The sequence below is a fragment of the Delphinus delphis genome, chromosome 12 (assembly GCF_949987515.2).
Source record: "Delphinus delphis chromosome 12, mDelDel1.2, whole genome shotgun sequence".
NCBI lineage: Eukaryota > Metazoa > Chordata > Mammalia > Artiodactyla > Delphinidae > Delphinus > Delphinus delphis.
Genome location: NC_082694.2, coordinates 74,965,881 through 74,985,254, shown reverse-complemented (window position 1 = coordinate 74,985,254; position 19,374 = coordinate 74,965,881). Strand labels below are relative to the sequence as shown.

The window sequence follows — 19,374 nt, the reverse complement described above, 5'->3', positions numbered from 1 at the left end:
CCGTGAGCCATGGCCGCTGAGCCTGCGCGTCCGGAGCCTGTGCTCCGCAGCGGGAGGGGCCGCGACTGTGAGAGGCCCGCGTACTGCAAAAAAAAAAAAAAATTAACCATCACAGCTCCCAGTAAAAATCCCCGGCCCTGAGTCTCTAAGGAGCTTCTTTGGTTGGCAGTGTTTTATGCGCGTTGTCATAACACATTGCTGGGGGAAGTGGGTGTGTCCTGTGTGGTTCCCTGGGAGAGGACTCTGACTGCATACTCTCAAGAACAATTTCCCCTGCACCTGCTGTCCCCTGACTTCGCCTCATGTGCCTTCCCTTTGCTGACCTTGTTTTGCCTCCTGTTGTTCTAATAAATCACAGCTGTTGAGTACAGCTACCCACTGAGTCCTGTGAGTCCTCTTAGTGAATCGTTGCCTGGGGGATTCCCGGCCCATCCTCAGATGCTCTTATCTGGGCCTGGCCAGCCTCCTCAGTTCCAGCCCCTGCTTCTCTCCACCGTATACCCCACATTCCCACCATACTGACCTATCTAGTACCTGAATATGCTATGCTATCTCATGCCTCCATACTCTAGAAGGCCCTCCTTTTCCTTTCTTGGTCTGGCTAACTTGTATGCAGCCATCAGGACAGCCTGTTTGGTTATCCATTCCTGTGGAACAAACCATCCTGAAACATAGTGGCTTAAGATAGCAACAATGTATTATTTCTTATGACTCTGTGGGTTGACTCAAGCAGTTCTTCTCTTTCCCATGGTGTTGGCTGGAATGTTAAGAAGGGTTGGTGCTGGCCCCCGGCTTGTAGTTTAGCTGTGGCTATTGGCCAGGGACCCAATTCTTTTCCATTTGGGTTTCTCTACTTGGCTAATTGAGTTTCCATAAAGCATGGCAGCCAGGTTCCAGGAAGAAGCACTCCCAAAGGGCAAGCCCCAATATGCAAGTACTTATCAAGCTGTAGCTTGCATCATTCTTGCTGATGTCCCATTGGCTTAAGCTAGTCACATGATCAAGCTCAGACTCATCATGGGAAGGGACCACACAAGGAGATGAATACTGGGGGTGTGTGGTTTATTGAGGGCCACCAAAGTACCAACATAGCTCTTCCTTCAAGCCTACTCTGGCCCCTCCCCTGTGCCTACCCATTTATAGCATTCACCACACTAGATTGAAATAGTTTGTTATGATTATTGTACTGTATTGCCACTTGTATTTATGGACTGAAGCTGCTCTGAGGACTGGGACTCTGTCAAATTGCTCCCTGGCACAGAGTATGTCTGCGGAATAAATGATTGAATGAGAGCAGCAACTGTCATTACCTCCTTCATATCTGCCTGGTTTAAGCCCTGTCCCTACCTCAGTTTAGACGTAGGAAGTTCAACAGCTGTGAGACGCCAACTATGTCAGGTCCTTGAGTGCCTTAAAGCGTGGCAGCTAGCCCTATACCGAGGCATACAGGAGGCACCTAACACATGTTAGTGGAATGAATGGATGAATGAATGCGTGAGTGGATTTCCTAGGCATATCACTGAGGTTTCCAAGCTACAAATGCATCAACTTCTTTCTTAAACATACATTGTGACCAAGCTGATCAGAAATCACACAGCTCCACTTTCCAGAGATGAAACAGTTCCATGTGAGAATTGTGGAAAAGAGAGATTTTTCAGTGTTCTCCTTTCTGATTGAGGACCCTCATGAAGAACAGTCTTTTTTGCTGAGCCATGTTCCACCATCCTGTGTGGCTGGAGCAGAAGCAGAGGTCCTGGAATGGTGGGGTGAACTGTATCCTTCATAGTCTCCCCACGACTGTGACATCTGCTCCCTAGATTGCCTGGTCCTGAGCAGTGGCTCCTAATAGAGGCTCTGTCTCGTGCTATAAATAGTCACAGACCATCTTCAGTGATAACACACTGGAGTGTGGAAACCCATTGTGTATTCAACTCCTCCCTATTGCAAAATTCTGACATCATCAGAGAATAAAAGGAGTGAATCATCCATCCCTGTATAAATACTTTGATTAGATCATTTGCTTTCAAGACTAAAAAAAAATGGGAAGAGAAAAAATCTTGGTGTTATTGCCCTCTGGACTGACATAAGGGTGTAACATCTCCCACCCTGCTCAATGCTAACCCTGAGGTAGCTGTGAGAATAACTTATTCCTTTTTTTGTTTTTAATAAATTTAGTTATTTATTTTTGGCTGCGTTGGGTCTTCATTGCTGTGCGTGGGCTTTCTCTAGTTGTGGTGTGTGGAGGCTACTCTTCGTTGTGGTGTGCGGGATTCTCATCGTGGTGGCTTCTCTTGTTGCGGAGCATGGGCTCTAGGTGTGCGGGCTTCAGTAGTTGTGGCACGCAGGCTCGGTAGCTGTGGCTCGCGGGCTCTAGAGCACAGGCTCAGTAGTTGTGGCCCACGAGCTTAGCTGCTCCGTGGCATGTGGGACCTTCCCGGACCAGGGCTCGAACCCTCATTGGCAGGCGGATTCTTAACCACTGCGCCACCAGGGAAGTCCGAGAATAACTTATTCTTACTTAAGACTATGTTTCTCTAGTTTCCATCCTTTGGAATATTTCATCTTTCGGACCTCGGTATAAGTAACTCAAATAAAAGAAAGTTTTGAAAAATAAAATTCAAGAAAAAGGATTTTTTGTTTTATAAAATTATTTTTTCAGTTTATGAAAGGATTAACAATATTATTTTCTATAGGTGAGCCCTCTTGATCTGTAAAAAATGAAATTCATCTAGTCAGGGGCCACAGACTTTTCTGCCTGGCCAAATCCAACCTGTTCTGTTTGTGCCTTTTTTGGACAGCACAGTAGTTGGTTTTTTTTTTTTTTTTTTTTGCGGTACACGGGCCTCTCACTGTTGTGGCCTCTCCCGTTGCGGAGCACAGGCTTTGGACGCGCAGGCTCAGCGGCCATGGCTCACGGGCCCAGCTGCTCTGCAGCATGTGGGATCTTCCCGGACCGGGGCACGAACCCACGTCCCCTGCCTTGGCAGGCGGACTCTCAACCACTGCGCCACCAGGGAAGCCCAGTAGTTGGTTTTTAAATTCGGAACTTTTATTGCTTAGATAGGGCATGTTCTCTGGTTCCCCACAGTTTCCACCACTGCCATTATGTCTCACACACAGTTAACTGCAGGACCCCTGTGGACATTTGAGTTTCCAACCTCTGAGTTCTCTCTCTCATTTTACAGATGGGGAAACGGAGACCTGGAAAGGTTGATTTGCCCAAGGCTGTACAGCTAGGAATTGGAAGACCTAAAAAGTAAGTTTCCAGGTTCCGGGTACAAGGCTCTCTCTCTTCTGCTTACTACATCTCCCCATCACTTTCCGGTAGCTTTGGGGAAGTTAACAAATCTGTGTGAAATTTCAGCGTCTGTCACAGAAACAGCAAGCATTGCTGGGGTGGATTTTGTAAGAACACTTATGTAAGGGTGAGTTCTTGTGACCTTCCTCTTTCCTTTCTGCCTTCCCATTCCTCAGAGTGAGACAAACCTCACCCTGCAATGTCTTCAGACAAACTCAGGCGTGGAAAGAGGAACATTTTCCTACTTCTCCCTCTCAACAAATGGCTCTGATTGGAACATTTCTCCACATAATACACGCAGTAAATGTTTCACATGGTGCAAATGGGCACCTCTTCTGGAAAAATCCTACTGCTTACCCAAAGCCTTGCTCAGCCGTGAACACCAGTGTGAAGCTGACTCCATCCTTCATTTACATATTAGTGAGGTCTTCTCCCATGGTGCGGGAGGGACAAGACTTCACTACCCGTTAGTCCTAAGCTTACTTATCTTTTGTGTCTTCACCTTCCCATCCACTCTCCTTTCAATCTACATTTACTGAATTGAATTGAGAGAATTGAGGTTGATATGAGAGTTCCAGAAAACAATCTACATCTCCCATTTTTCTACCAGAATCAGACAAGGACTAGATGTTGATTCCCTTTTCTGGAAAGGAAAATAAGACGCGTGCAAAAAGGCCCAAATAGCCTCACCTGTTCAAGAAAACATCGCCTAGTGCTGGGGTGAGAGCTGGACAGACTAGGGAGGGGGCTGCTGTTTAGGGGGACAGATGAAAAGTCCTAGAGGTGTCTGGCCTGGAAAGCAGTGATGGAAAGTGGACAGGGAGATGGCCCCAAACCACACTGTTTATCTAAGTGTCTGAGCCTGTCTGAAATCCAGCAGTGAGTTTAGAACAAACAAACGGAAATCCTACCTCTAACCCCCACAGGAAGATTAAGGGGATCCAGGGGGTTCATATAAAGGTGGCTCCCCAAAAGGGCAGTGAGGGAGGGAGTTGCCAGGAAGCCACCTGAGCTTGTAGACATCTTAGAGCGGTACTATCCAAGAGAAATACAATGTAACCTACATATGTAATTTAAAATGTTCTAGTTGTCACAGTAGCAAACAGAAAAAGGTAAAATTTATTTGAATTATATATCCAAATATATCTAACATATTAAATCTCATATTTAAAAAAAATTCGCTATATGCAAAATATCATGTCAACACGTAATTAATATAAAAATATTTCGTGGACTATATTACATGTTTTTCAATCTAAGCCTTTAAATTCTAGTGTTTATTGTACAGTTACAGCACATCTCAATTCAGATGCTAAATTTTCATCAAAGATGCTCAATCTGTATTTAGATTTCAAAAAATTTCCGGTAAGAAAAAGTAGCTTCATATACTCAAGTTGCTTCAAACATACATAAACATTTCCCAATAACTGAATCGAATATCAGTTTTTATTAATTTTTTATTTAAAAAACTTTTTGGTGGTCCATATCAGTATTTTTTTTAATAGGTCTTTATTGGAGGATAATTGCTTCACAATACTGTGTTAGTTCCTGTTGTACAACAAAGTGAATCAGCCATAGGCATACATATGTCCCCAAACCCCCTCCTTCTCGAGCCTCCCTCCCATCCTCCCTATCCCACCCCTCTAGGTGGTCGCAAACACCAAGCTGATCTCCCCGTGCTATGATGCTGCTTCCCACTAGCTATTTTACATTTGGTAGTGTATATATGTCGATGCTACTCTCACTTCGCCCCAGCTTCCCCCTCCTATCCCGTGTCCTCAAGTCCGTTCTCTAGGTCTATGTCTCTGTTCCTGCCCTGCAACTAGGTTCATCAGTACCATTTTTTTCTTAAGATTGCATATATATGCGTTAGCATACAGTATACGCTTTTCTCTTTCTGAGTCACCTCACTCTGTATGACAGACTCTAGGTCCATCCACCTCACTGCAAATAACTCAATTTCGTTTCTTTTTATGGCTGAGTAATATTCCATTGTATATATGGGCCACATCTCCTCTATCCATTCGCCTGTCGATGGACATTTAGGTTGCTTCCATGTCCTAGCTATTGTAAATAGAGCTGCAATGAACATTGTGGTACATGACTCTTTTTGAATTATGGTTTTCTCAGGGTATATGCCCAGTAGTGGGATTGCTGGGTCATATGGTAGTTCTATTTTTAGTTTTTAAGGAACCTCCATACTGTTTTCCATAGTGGTTGTATCAATCTACATTCCCACCAACAGTGCAGGAGGGTTCTCTTTTCACCACACCCTTTCCAACATTTATTGTTTCTAGATTTTTTGATAATGGCCATTCTGGCCAGTGTGAGGTGATAGCTCATTGCAGTTTTGATTTGCATCTCTCCAATAACTAGAGATGTTGAGCCATCTTTTCATGTGCCTCTTAGCCATCTGTATGTCTTCCTTGGTGAAATGTCTATTTAGGTTTTCTGCCCATTTTTTAAATTGGATTGTTTGTCTTTTTGATATTGAGCTCCATGAGCTGTCTGTATATTTTGGAGATTAAACCTTAGTCCATTGTTTCATTTGCAAATATTCTCTCCCATTCTGAGGGCTGTCTTTTCATCTTGTTTATGGTTTCTTTTGCTGTGCAAAAGCTTTTAAGTTTAATTAAGTCCCATTTGTTTATTTTTCTTTCTACTTCCATTTCTCTAGGAGATGGGTCAAAAAAGATCTTGCTTGGTTTATGTCAAAGAGTGCTTTTCCTATGTTTTCCTCTAAGAGTTTTATAGTGTCTGGTCTTACATTTAGGTCTTTAACCCATTTGGAGTTTATTTTTGTGTATGGTGTTAGGTAGTGTTCTAATTTCATCCTTTTACACGTAGCTGTCCAGCACCACTTTCCCAGCACCACTTATTGAAGAGACTATCTTTTCTCCACTGTGCGTTCTTGCCTACTTTGTCGTAAATTAGGTGACCATATGTGTGTGGGTTTATCTCTGGGCATTCTATCCTGTACCATTGATCTATATTTCTGTTTTTGTGCCAATACCATACTGTCTTGATTACTGTAGTTTTGTGGTATAGTTTGAAGTCAGGGAGCCTGATTCCTCCAGTTCTGTTTTTCTTTCTCAAGATTGCTTTGGCTATTCGGGGTCTTTTGTGTTTCCATACGAAATGTAAAATTTTTTGTTCTAATTCTGTGAAGAATGCCATTGGTAGTTTGATAGGGATTGCATTGAATCTGTAGATTGCTTTGGGTAGTATAGTCATTTTCACAACATTGATTCTTCCAATCCAAGAAAATGGTATATTTCTCCATCTGTTTATGTCATCTTTGATATTTTTCAACAGTGTTTTATAGTTTTCTGAGTGCCATATCAGTATTAAATCAATTATTTCTCCAGCTTTATTGAGATATAATTGACATATAACATTGTATAAGTTTAAGGTGTACAACAGTGGTGTTGATTTGATACACTTACATATTGCAAAACGATTACCACTATAGCAATAGCTAACACCTCCATCACATCACATCATTACCATTTCTTTTTTTTTTAATATTTATTTTTATTTGATTGCTCTGGGTCTTAGTTGTGGCTTGCCAGCTCCTTAGTTGTGGTATGCAAAGTCTTAGTTGTGGCACACATGTGGGATCTAGTTCCCTGACCTGGGATTGAACCCAAGTTCCCTGCATTGGGAGCTCAGAGTCTTAACCACTGCACCACCAGAGAATTCCCAACCTGTGCTGAGAACATTTAGGAACTACTCTCTTGGCAACTGTCAAGTATATAATATAGTATTATTAACTAAAATCACCATGCTAGACATTAGATCCTTAGAACTTATTTATCTTCTAACTGGAAGTTTATACTCTTTGACCAACATTTCCCTTTTCCTCTACCATGAATATCAGCTTTTAAATTTAAATTTATTAAAATTATATAACATTGAAAATGGTTCTTTAGTGGTATCAGCAGGATTTCACACGTGGCTATCGGTTACTGGATTGGATGGTGCAATTTTAGAGTGCTCAGGAGCTAGGCCCTGTTGCCCACTGCCAATTCCCCTCAGCATGACCCTGGGCTGGACAGACAGGGAGTCTGATCAGAGGTCAATGCCTACATTCCAAAGTTTAACATTCTAGCTATGGTGATTCTCCTGTGAGCACAGCCTCTCTGTCTTAGGCCTGGGTCAAACTGGGTCACAATCTTGGAACAGGGGAGGGGTGTTTGAATTGCTGTTACTTATAGCTTGAAGACCCCAGAAAGCAGTTTGAAGGCTCAGCTATGTAACTCATGGCTGAATGGGCCCAAACGGACCATATGGGACCACTTCTGTTTTTCCATATGAAATAGTATGGCTAGGCCTAGAAGAGCCTTTCCCTTTTTAAAACTCATCGCATTGAGAAGGAAGGTTGACAATTTTCCTAGAGACCCTAAACTACTTGCTCAAATTAGAAATAATTTAAAAATTAAGTGAGTGTCAGGAATGTCTATGGTATTGCTGGTTTCCAGTAAATGCTTATTGGTAAGTGAATTATTATTACTTCCAGTTATACCAGATTATCCAATAATGGCTTTCTTAACTGGGGGGAAGAAAGCAGATGATTTTTGCAGTTCAAGTTGTTTTACAACTTTCTGTACATTGTAATTAGGTTAAAAGAAAGTCCATTGTTATATAAATTAGTAAGGTTCCACAGCTGTTATCTCTGCTAATCTCTTTTAGAAGTTACTATTTAACTAGGAAGGAATTAATTAATTTTTTAAGTGTATATGAAAAAAGTTCTATGTGTGTATAAATATATATGTGAAGAATTTCTAAAGAAGCTGCTTGTGAAACAAATAGGGGTTTTACATCCTGTGAAACATCTTAAAAATAGTCATAAAATGCATGCTTTTTGGCTAGATAAGTTTTTATATAATCATATATATAAAATATATAGAAAATATTTATAAAATATTTAAATATGATTATATATATATATAAAAACCCTGTAAATATTGCCACAAGATGGCACTAAAATCTAATGAACACTCCAGTCTCTGGCTGGTCTTGTCTCCGAAGAGTTGGGGGGTGATTTACAGGAGATCTGTAGGAGACAGTGGACAAAAAAGGCCAAATAAATAAGGCTGAAGGAAGATTGGAGGTAGATTAACATCTCCCTTTTGTCTGGAGGATAACTTCCCTCTCTCATTAGTGTGGGTATCTGTCATACAATGAATCTATAGGTTACTAAAGTTAACTATTAAAATGATTTGCTCTCCTTGACAAATCAGTTTTATCCTTGCCCTTTGCCAGTGTATTGTGATGGGAGAGCAGCGGCAGTGAGGAGGCCATTAGGCACATCCCCTAGTTTGGGAGAGTTTATCCCGTGAGTGGTACAGTATTTGAAGTAGCCGGTCTTCACAGAGCTTGTCAAAGGATCCTGGACATGAAAATGAAGACCATGAAAAGAAGCTGCTGCAGAATACAGATTTTTCTACTTGTTTACTTTGGAATAATTTACCAACTGAATATTTTTAGAAATTACTGCAATATTGAGATTCAAGCTTGGAACACCTCATATAATATGTCTGAGAGTCAGGAAATGAGTGAATTGAATCCCTCTTCCTGATTCTTTGTATTCCAGTTTTAAAAAAAATACATGGTACAAAACTTTAATTGTTTGATACTTTCTTAATATTTGAAGCTTAAGGACATAGCCAAGATTCCCAAGCTATATTAAGATAAAGGAAAGCAGTGTTAACAATACAGCTATAAAAGGTTTTGATTAAAGGAAGAAAAATTTAGATTTTTCTAACAGGCAAACTGAAATTAAAAGAAAAGAAAAAGTTGCTAGATTGGAGCCCTAAACAAATGATCCAAAAAAAAAAAGAAAAAAAAAACCAACAAAAACCCTTACTTTCTCCCATGGGATTCCACTTGGAGAAATTATTTACTTACTGACAGTTCAGTTCCTTAGATCTGAAAAACAAAATCAAAAAAACAAAAACATTAGGCATTGTAGTGGAGATAATCCAATGTGAGGGAAGCAGTTTTGGTCACTTGAATGAGGATGGGCTCTGGGGGTTAGTGGCACTAATGTCGTATTTGACCTGATTATATCTGCGGCATCCATTTGGGGACCTACACCTCAACATATGAATCATGTGTGAAAACACCATGGCTCAGCTACAGCTGGCTGCCCGGGTTTGGGTGGATGGTTGGTAAAGCAGTCTGGAGTCTGAGGTAAGAGACTCCAGAAAGTTCCAACTGAGTTCCTGAGCATTTAGGCGAATTCTCCACAGTCGTTTACTGATTCTTGCATAGGGTCAGGCATTATGCTAGGGCTTCAAGATGCTGAGATAAGACAGAATCCAGGCCCTCCAACAGCTTCCAGTCAGAGGGGGAGGCAGAAATATGAGGCAATAACCTCATCATGATGTAGTGGGTCTCTCCTTTCTGAAAAACCAGTAAGCATCCCATGGCCTCCAGAATAGATATGGCCCAACCTGAGTAGTTGGTTCCTCCATGACTGGCCTCCATCCTGAGTTTCACCTCTCTCTCTCTCCACTGAGGGCAGCCACACTAAGATATTCCCTGTTCCTAGAACTTGTCCTACTCTTTCCCACATCTCTGCTTTTGTTCAAGCTGTTCCTCCTTCCTGGGAGATCCTCCTTCCCTCCCTCCCCCTTCCCACCTCTTCTGTCCATTGAGATCCATTGGCTTAGGTTCTTCTAGCTCAGACATAGGTGTCATCTCCTGCAGAATTCAAGGAATAGATGAATTAAGTCCTGGTGGGAGCAGAAGACTGGGGATCCAGCACCCCACCACACACTGATTTGCTGTGTCCCAGCCTGCAAGTGTCTCCTCCTACTCCCTGGGGCCGCAGCCTATTCTTGCCCAATGGGGTGTGGGGTGGCTGGATTTTATTGTACTATTTACTCTAGACAGTTCTCTACCTTACGACCAGGATCCTAATTAATCCTGCCAAACCAGGGCTGAGTCTGCCTTTTTCTGCCTGGTAACTTCCTCCAAGTGGACCTGAACTTCTGCAACCAGCCTCGACCTTCGCTTTTCACTGCCCCCTCTTCCCCCAATCTTCACCTAGGGACCTAGGCTGGGTGCCGAGAAGGGGGTAGGAGGCAGGACTTGTTAGAGCCAGAGGCTGGGCCCAGGCCTACCCAACTTACAGCCACCCTCTCGGAGATCCAAACCCAGGGCTCAGGGCGAGTACCGGGTGGAGGGATGGGGGCGGCGGACTCGACCAAGGGAGGTGCCGCTTCTGAATTAAAAACAAAAAACCCCGACAGCCTTGCTTGGAATCAAACGTGTGTGTGTGTATATGTGTGCCTCTGTGTGTGTGCGTGTGTGTGTATTTAAAAACAAAACCACATTAAAGGAGCCGCTCCCTCCCCCACAGGTCCGACCACCCGCTGGGAGTTTGCGAAGCAAGGGGGCAATTTTGAGTGGGAGGGATCATCAACGGCCCGCAAAGTGCCGCCTCTCTCGGAACCGCTCGTCCAGCCTCCGCGGGCTCCGGGCAGCTAGCTCCAGCTCTCCCGCTTCGCGCGCACAAGCTGCGGCGAAGACGGGAACCCAGGTGCCACCCGAGCCCCGCAGGGCCAGCCGCCGCGGCGTTGACTCCCCAGTCGCCGCCTCTCCCAGCCCGGCGGTCTGGGCCGTCAATCAAGCTCGCCCGGCCCCGCCCCTGGGCTGCAGCGGACGGCCAATCAGACTCAAGCTCCGCAGCGATGAGCTCAGTCGGCTTGCTTCCCATTGGGCGGCTATATTAAGAAAGTCGCCGAACTCTTTAAATAGTGGGCGCTGGGGCCGCAGCCTGCATCTGCCACCGCAGTCTGGCTGCACTCGTGTGTTCTCTTGTACATTTGCTGAGGCCTAGAGAGACCCGGGAGGGAGCTAGGCCGGGTCCGCTGCTCTAGCCACTTTTTGCGCACAAAGGCGCCGACCCCAGGCCCGGGACGAGGCGAGCGGCCACCGCTCCGGAGCAGCGCGGAGACGCACGGCGCGCCCTATGCCCCGGCGCCCCCACCTACCCCGCCGCGGCAGCCCGAGCACAGCGAGAGAACGCGCCACCCCGGGGCCTGGGTGCAGCTAGCAACCCTTTCCCCCAGCGCGCAGCCCGAGGTGAGCAGTGAGCGGCGAGCGGGACGGCAGCGAGGCGCTCGCGGGCCCCCTCCTGCTGCCCGGGCCCGGCCCGCTCATGGCGGCCATCCGTAAGAAGCTGGTGGTGGTGGGCGACGGCGCGTGCGGCAAGACGTGCCTGCTGATCGTGTTCAGTAAGGACGAGTTCCCCGAGGTGTACGTGCCCACCGTATTCGAGAACTATGTGGCCGACATCGAGGTGGACGGCAAGCAGGTGGAGCTGGCGCTGTGGGACACGGCGGGCCAGGAGGACTACGACCGCCTGCGGCCACTCTCCTACCCGGACACCGACGTGATCCTCATGTGCTTCTCGGTGGACAGCCCGGATTCGCTGGAGAACATCCCCGAGAAGTGGGTGCCCGAGGTGAAGCACTTCTGCCCTAATGTGCCCATCATCCTGGTGGCCAACAAGAAAGACCTACGCAGCGACGAGCACGTCCGCACAGAGCTGGCGCGCATGAAGCAGGAACCGGTGCGCACGGATGACGGCCGCGCCATGGCCGTGCGCATCCAAGCCTACGACTACCTCGAGTGCTCGGCCAAGACCAAGGAGGGCGTGCGCGAGGTCTTCGAGACGGCCACGCGCGCCGCGCTGCAGAAGCGCTACGGCTCCCAGAACGGCTGCATCAACTGCTGCAAGGTGCTATGAGGGCCGCGCCCGCCCCGCCTTCCCCTGCCGGCGCGCCTCCCCCTCCCGGGCCCAGCCCCCACGAGCCCGGGGAAGGGGAGACCCGCGTGCCCCAAGGACCCCACCGGACTGCCTGGTGTCTGCCTTCAGCCCCGGCCGACGTGGCCCGGCGGCTCAAGGCTCTGGCGCCGGGAATCCGCGTGGTAGGCACCGGGCGCCTGCTTTCCAAGTGTCTGTGCGTCCGGCTGTGTTGCACAGGCCTGGCCGCCCCGCTGAGTGCCAAGGGTCCCCTGACCACCCTTTAGGGAAGAGTCAAGCCTCTTCAGAGTGTGTGGCTGTGTGTATGTTCGACTCCCCGCCGCCGGGTTTTCACCCCATGCCCGCCTCTGCCTCCCGGAGACAAGCTTGGCACCGGGGTGCGGCCGCGCCCCATCAGATGTTCGTCCATAACCAGCGAGCGCCTGCTATCCCCTGTCTGTAACATAGACCTCGGGAACTGCGGGAGGGGAGGGCTGGGGAGGATGGGGTGTTATATAAATATAGATATAATTTTATTTTCGGAGGTAGGATGGTGTTATTTAATGGTGGTGGTGGGTGGAGTGACGGGGCGCTGGAACAGCTCCGGCCCAGCCTGGGTCAGGCGTCCATCCCAGCACGAACAAGACTTGGCCATCTTTCCAAACCCTGGGAAGACGTTTGCAGCCGACTTGGGGATGAGAGGACACAGCTTCTAGACTCATGGCTCCTGCGGGCCAGCCCCGCCCCCCCGCCACGCGAACCCCCTCACCAGACACAGGCAGGAGGAGGGAAAGTGTGCTGCAGGTCGTTTTTGCCATAAGCGAACTTTGTGCCTGTCCTACAAGTGAAAATCGTTCAGTCCAAGAAACGGATGTTATTTGATTTATTTAAAGGCTAAAACTTGGGTGGTTTTTTTTTGGGGGGGTGGAAGAATTCTTTGCACAATTGTTTCATTGTTTGACATTTAATGCACTTGTCATTTGCATAAGACAGTAGCATTCTGACCACACTTGTACACTGTAACCTCATCTACTTCTGATGTTTTTTAAAAAACGATGACTTTTAAAAAAAAGGAGAAGAAAAAGAAACCACTAATTTTTTTTCTTTTGAAAAATGTGGCAACACTGTTCTGTTTTGCGATTTTATTTGTGCAGGTATGCGCACTCTTTTGAGAAAGGGCAGTAACAGGTGTTAGAGCCTATCTAAAACCTTTTTTTTTTACCCCCACAAGTCAGTCTCTAAAGCTGTGTAAAATTTTCTCTGCATCTCTGTACAGAGAGTAAACCTGCCCCTAGTGTCTCTTTTCTCCCCCTCCCTTCCCCATCCAGTGGTACTTCTACTAAATTGTTGTCTTGTTTTTTATTTTTTAAATAAACTGACAAATGACAAAGTGGTGAGCTTATGATGTTTACATAAAAGTTCTATAAGCTGTGTATACAGTTTTTTTATGTAAAATATTAAAAGACTATGATGATGACATTTATAAAATGGCTCCTGTGGTTTAATAATGTGTAAAAATATTCTTGTGAATTTGGGGGCAAGGGCAGAATTCTGCAGTGGAGGTCCCACCAACTCAGTTTCCCTCATAGTGTTTGTAAGAAATGGGGATGAAATCCCTTCGAGGACGTGTGGGGTTGCGTGGCCATGGGGTACCAGGTTCCTCCCGTCCCAGTCCCGGAGGTTACCCCGGCACCCAGTGCCCAAACCTTTGACCTAACATGTACTGTTTGTATGTCTTAAGCACTTGTGTCGAAGTCCATTATGGGGCCTTTGCTGCCTATTCTTTGAAACTTGGAAAGGTGTCATTTGTGCATTTAAAATTTAGATGACTTTTTTTTTGTTGTTGTTAATCACCGGTGTGGGACCAGGCTCTCTGTCCAAAAGACTGGTTCCTGGGTTCCCTTCAGATCCTCGTGGGGTTACACAATAACCCCACGATTGTAGGGTCTTATCTCTGGCCTGAGCTCCTGGGTGGAAGTTGGGGAGAGCCCAGATCAGAAGCTGATTCTTCTGTCGTTGAAGTTTCATCTGAAGGTCTATATGTAGCCTAAAATGCTTTATTCTAAGTGCCAGGAGTGGCCGCATTACAGACAGAACACAAGGCTTTGGGTGACTGTTATTGAAAGTTGGGGCAGGCACACTTGGACGTGGAATCTTGATGAGCTCTAATTTCAGACAGTTAGCCTGCTGCAGTGGGTCCCAGAACCAGACAGGCAGATTTATCTTCAGAGACCGTATTAAAATCCCGCTACAGGTATGATGGCTCAAATCTGCCAGCCTCAGCAGCTTCGAGGAAAGGTAGCAGATACTGCCAACCTCTCCCAACTACCAAAGACGTGGTTTTTGTTTTTGGAATCAACACTTTCTGGGTTTCTAGCCCTTAGTTGCCTGCTGCCACTGCCCCCCCCCCGCCCCCGCCAGCTCACCTCCTCCAGGCAGAAGCAGAGAAGGCCCCTTTTGAAGCCCTTTGCTTTAAAACTTGAGGCTTCTGTTTCCCTGTCTTTCCCTAGACTCCCAAGAGCTTTTGTTGAGTGAGGCAAGCCTGGTTGCTGGTGACTTTTCACCCACTTAAAAAACAAAACAAAACAAAACAAAACATTAACAGGGCCTCCTGCACAGCCAGGCTCATTGGCCAACAGAGGGGAATTGTCTGGGCAGCTCCAGGCACAGAGAAAGGAGAGGGTCCACCCAGGTTGGCTTCTCTAAGCCACTGCCTCATCCTTTCCTCAGCTCCTGGCCTCACTCACCTCTAGCCCTCAGCGTACTTTTTCTTCTTTTAAAGGCAAAAATTTCCACAGAAAAACAAAATGTTGATTTGCAAGTTTTACAGCTTGCAAATCCTTTGGTACCAGGGAGTGCAGGACTCTGTGAAGAGCTCAAGCTTGGGCTCAATGCCCAGTACTCAGCTTTGCAACCAGCCAAGAGCCTGGAGTCCCAGCCCCCGAAAGGGCCTTTTCTGGGTTTCCTGCCTGCTCAAATCTGCCTGGTACCTATAGCTGCCTTTTTTTTTTTTTTTTTTTTTTAATTTTAGGAAGACAACAAGCCAGGTGACACATGGCAGCCTGGGTTATGCTTGTTTTGAAATGCATGGCATTTAATAATCCTGCCGGAACACACTCTTCTTGCTGCATTAGATCCAACTGGAAAATATAAAGACGAATTGCTGTAGGCTGGAAAATCAATTAGGAAAAAAGAGGTAAAACATCTGGTGTTACTCTTAGGATATGAAAATTCATTTTGCACATTTAAAATAAATGTGCTGAGTTCATTTAATTGCCTGTTGAACGGTTTCGTGGAGAATAGTGGGGTGTTTCATTGATCCTGGGCATTTCGTAGCAAGGGGCATTGGCTTGGGTTCTTGTTTAATCTTAATTTGAAATCAATCTGGACTGTATTTCTAGGGTCTTTTTCACATGTGTTTCAGTGTACTTAGAACAGTGGTTTTCAAACTTAAGCATGCATTAGAATCACATGGAGGGCTGGTTAAAACACAGATGGCTGGGCCTAGCTTCCAGAGTCTCTGATCAGTATGTCTGGGGTGGGGACCAAGCGATGCTGATGCTGCTGGTCTGGGGACCACACTTCGAGAACCACTGGCTTAGAATAAAGGAGAGTTCATGTCATTGCACAGAGGAGGGAGGTCATTTCAGCAGGAAAGTAAATCACATTCCCGACGCTGAGGGTGTAGTGCCCCGTAGTCCCGACTGCCCTACCTTAAAAAGCACAGCACTTTCAGAGAATTTCCCTCCCAGGATGACCCATACATAACCCCTATCTTCTCTTCTCCACATTCTTGCGCAACGGGGGGTTTAATGCCCTTCTAGAGATTTCTTTCTGCCATTCCGAATTCAGAACGCAACAGCACTCTGCTCTGCTGAGACAAGGGATACAAAAGCAAACAGGACACAATCCTTGCCCTGGTGGGCCAGGCAGTTCTGGGAATGCATTCACTGAGCATGCTCAAATGGGGGCGTTAGGCCCAGGGCACAACAGGAGCCCAGGGGAAGGTGGGGAGGCTGTCATGGAAGAGGAGACATTTGACCTAAGTCTTAAAGCAGGAGTGGGCGATGTGCAGATGAAAGATACAGCTTCTTTATATTACTGTGGGGCCTGGCCTCTGGGGAATAAAGCTCTCTTGGGTGAGAACTACCTTCTACTTGTAGCCCTTCTGGTATACATTTCTTCAGTCAAGAAAAATGATGTTACCCAGCCAAGTCAAACAGCCTCTCCCCGGCCCTCCCTGTTCACACACAGGCCGCGAGAGAAGGTTGGTGATGACGGTTTCATTGTTTTCTCTGTGCCTCCCAGGGATGGGGGGCAGACACAAGGGCTAGCTTTGTGGTAACTGTGTTCCTGGGAAACATGCAGCCTGGGCTCAAGGAGGCTGTGACACCACAAAGGGACCTCGTACTCCAGCTTGTTGGGGGACAGACCTTAGCCACTTTACTTGGTCCATCTTCTAGCTGGGGGGAGAAAGTGGGTACTCAGGCAGCTCCTTCAACTCTCAGCAGCCCCTTTCCTGGGCTGAGAGGTAAGAGCTGGCTAGAGGACCCCAGTTCATTCCTTCCAAATATTTATGGTTGACTAAAGGACTCTGTGCCTGGCACTGTGCTAGGAGCTTGGGACTCAGTAGACAAATAGGCAGGCATGGTCCCTCCCCTCACAGAGCTTTCAATCTCTATGTGTGTCTGCACAAGTAATAATAATGATGATGATGACAATAGCTAATGTAGGTATCAGGCACTGTTCTAAGCTCTTCATCTCTATTGTTTTATGTGTGTATTAATTATCTATCATTGTCTAACAAATTATCCCCAAACTTAGTGGTTTAGAACATTTATTTCTTCACCATTTCTGTGAGTCAGGAATCCAGGCACCCCTTAGCTGAGTCCTCTGGCTCAGGGTCTCTCCGGAAACTGTAGTCAAGGTGTTGGCTGCGGCTCGATCGATCTCCAGGCTTGACTGGGGAAGGGTCTGCTCCCCAGCCCACTCATATGGTTGCTGGTAGGATTCAGTTCCTCACTGGCCAAGGCCTCCTTTGAGCTCCTTGCCACGTGGGCCTCTCCGTTGGGCAGTCCAACATGGAAGCTTGCTTCATCACAGCAAACGAGAGAGAAGAGCCAGAGAGAGACAGTGTGGGCAAGGCAGAAGTCAAAATCTTTCCTAACTTAATCTTGGAAGTAACATCCCATTGCTTTTGTTGTATTCTTTTTATTAGAAGCAAGTAACGGGGTCCAGCCCACACTCAATGGGAGGGCATTACCCAAGGGCATTCATGGCAGAAGGTGGGGTCGTTGGAGCCATTTTCGAAGCTGCCTACCACAATCGTCCATGATGACTTTGAGGTCAGTGCTATTATTCTCAATTACTGATGAGGAAACTGAGCCGTAAGAGGTTGGATAACTTGCTCAGGGTCACAAAACTCATATGGATTTGGAAACCCAGGCAGTCTGGCTCCAGCACAACAAACTTACATATGTGGTGGGATTATGATTTGAGAAAAATCACCCTGAATGCAGTGTGGAGGATGGATTGGATGGAGAGGGGAAAACCAGAGGTCAAAGATCAGTGAGGGGCTTCCCTGGTGGCGCAGTGGTTGAGAGTCCGCCTGCCGATGCAGGGGACACGGGTTCGCGCCCCGGTCCGGGAAGATCCCACATGCCGCGGAGCGGCTGGGCCCGTGAGCCATGGCTGCTGAGCCTGCGCGTCCGGAGCCTGTGCTCCGCAACAGGAGAGGCCACAGCAGTGAGAGGCCCGCGTACCACAAAAAAAAAAAAAAAAAAGACTGGGCTGCATGGAGGGTCCAACAGTCCTCCGATACCGCATGCTCGGAATCAAGCAGGTAAAGCACTCTGTTTTGACATGAGCTACGTGTGACACAGCAATGACAAGTAACCAGCTGTTTTTGGTGCAGGGGCTGAGTCCAGGGAAGTTAAGAAAGTGCTCCTGTGAGGCCAGGCTTTGGGCGCTGACAACACCAGCTGAGGGAAAGCCTTCTCTGGACCCCACCCCTGCCGAAATCACAAGGTACTCAGGCCCTGAGAGATCTCTGGGGAAGTCCTCCCAGTGATCCTGAGATGAGCAGGCAGTGGAAGCACGTTTCTGGGGCTGCAGGCCACCCTCTGCAGGGTCACCTGGGGGACTAGCAGTGCTCAGCGGTTTGTCAATGCCGGGGCTGAGCTTCGAGCATCAGCGGAAGCTGGGCAGTTTTGGCTTCTGGGTTGGGAGCCTGGCACAACTGGCCATGTTTTTCATTTTAGAAACCATGATCCAAAAGCACAATTCTTTTCTTCTCTTTTTCTTTCTTTTCAGGATCTCTTTATATATATATATTTTTTTAAATTTTTATCGGAGTAGAGTTGCTTTACAATGTTGTGTTAGTTTCTACTGTCCAGCAAAGCGCACCTGCTCTACGTAGACACAGATCCCCTCGTTTTTGGATTTCCTTCCCATTTAGGTCACCACAGAGCATTGTGTAAAGTTCCCTGTGTTCTTCAGCAGGTTCTCATTAGTTATGTATTTTATACATAGTATCAATAGTGTAGGTATGTCAATCCCAATCTCCCAATTCACAAAGCAGTAGTTAGATGCCACAAAGTAGGTGGCAGTGCCTTAATCGTATGTGTGTTGTCAGTCCCAAGGGCCTCTTCCATCCTTGTCAAGGGGAGTTTTAACCTTCTCTCCTTTCATACAACACTGAAGGCACAATTCTAAGGGCTCTGCAACTAGGCTTTGGGTTTTTATCACTCTGTGTGACCTCTGTCCTCTGGCTGTCATTTGGAGCTATTTTTCTTCTCCCTTCAATCCTGAAAAGGGAAGAAACAAATGTTCCCAGAAGCAAGTTTCTCATCACTTTGTTAATGATTGATTTCATTTGATTCCAGAACTTGTTTAACCTTTGGATAAACAATCGAAACCTTCTGGAGGCACCTAAGAGGAGTGCAGGAATGCATGTGCTATTTAATTCTGGAGAGCTTATAAATGGGACTCTGACAGAATAAAAAGTATTATTTATATGAGTGCTAAAAAAAGTCACTTGTAAAATACACACTTGTCCGTAGCGGCCAAATATGGGAAAGTGTGAGACCTGGTCGCATAACCAGGCTGGCTCTGTAAATGGGACGTACTGTCCATCCATCCTCTTCCTCTTGGTTGAGCAATTTTGTGGCTACAGATTTCCTCCAAGAAAGTCGAGCACTGTCGGCCAAATGGAGATCCAGCCTACACGCATAAGAAAACACGAACATAAATGAGCCAGCCCGGGATCTCTGAAGTTGTTCTTATCTGTGCCAAGGGAGAATTGTTCAAAGTTTTTACT

At 46.5% G+C, this 19,374-nt stretch overlaps 1 protein-coding gene and 1 non-coding gene across 2 annotated transcripts; one reads left to right on the top strand and one right to left on the bottom strand.

Moving 5' to 3' along the window:
* Positions 1-11,079: 11,079 nt before the first annotated feature.
* Positions 11,080-13,544, top strand: RHOB (ras homolog family member B). Its single transcript, XM_060027047.1, has one exon. The coding sequence runs from the start codon at positions 11,469-11,471 to the stop codon at positions 12,057-12,059; it is 591 nt and encodes a 196-aa protein (XP_059883030.1). The 5' UTR covers positions 11,080-11,468; the 3' UTR covers positions 12,060-13,544.
* Positions 13,545-18,627: 5,083 nt separating this feature from the next.
* Positions 18,628-18,753, bottom strand: LOC132435658 (U6atac minor spliceosomal RNA). The gene has a single exon (XR_009521601.1). It is a non-coding gene; the product is annotated as a U6atac minor spliceosomal RNA (small nuclear RNA).
* Positions 18,754-19,374: the final 621 nt, after the last annotated feature.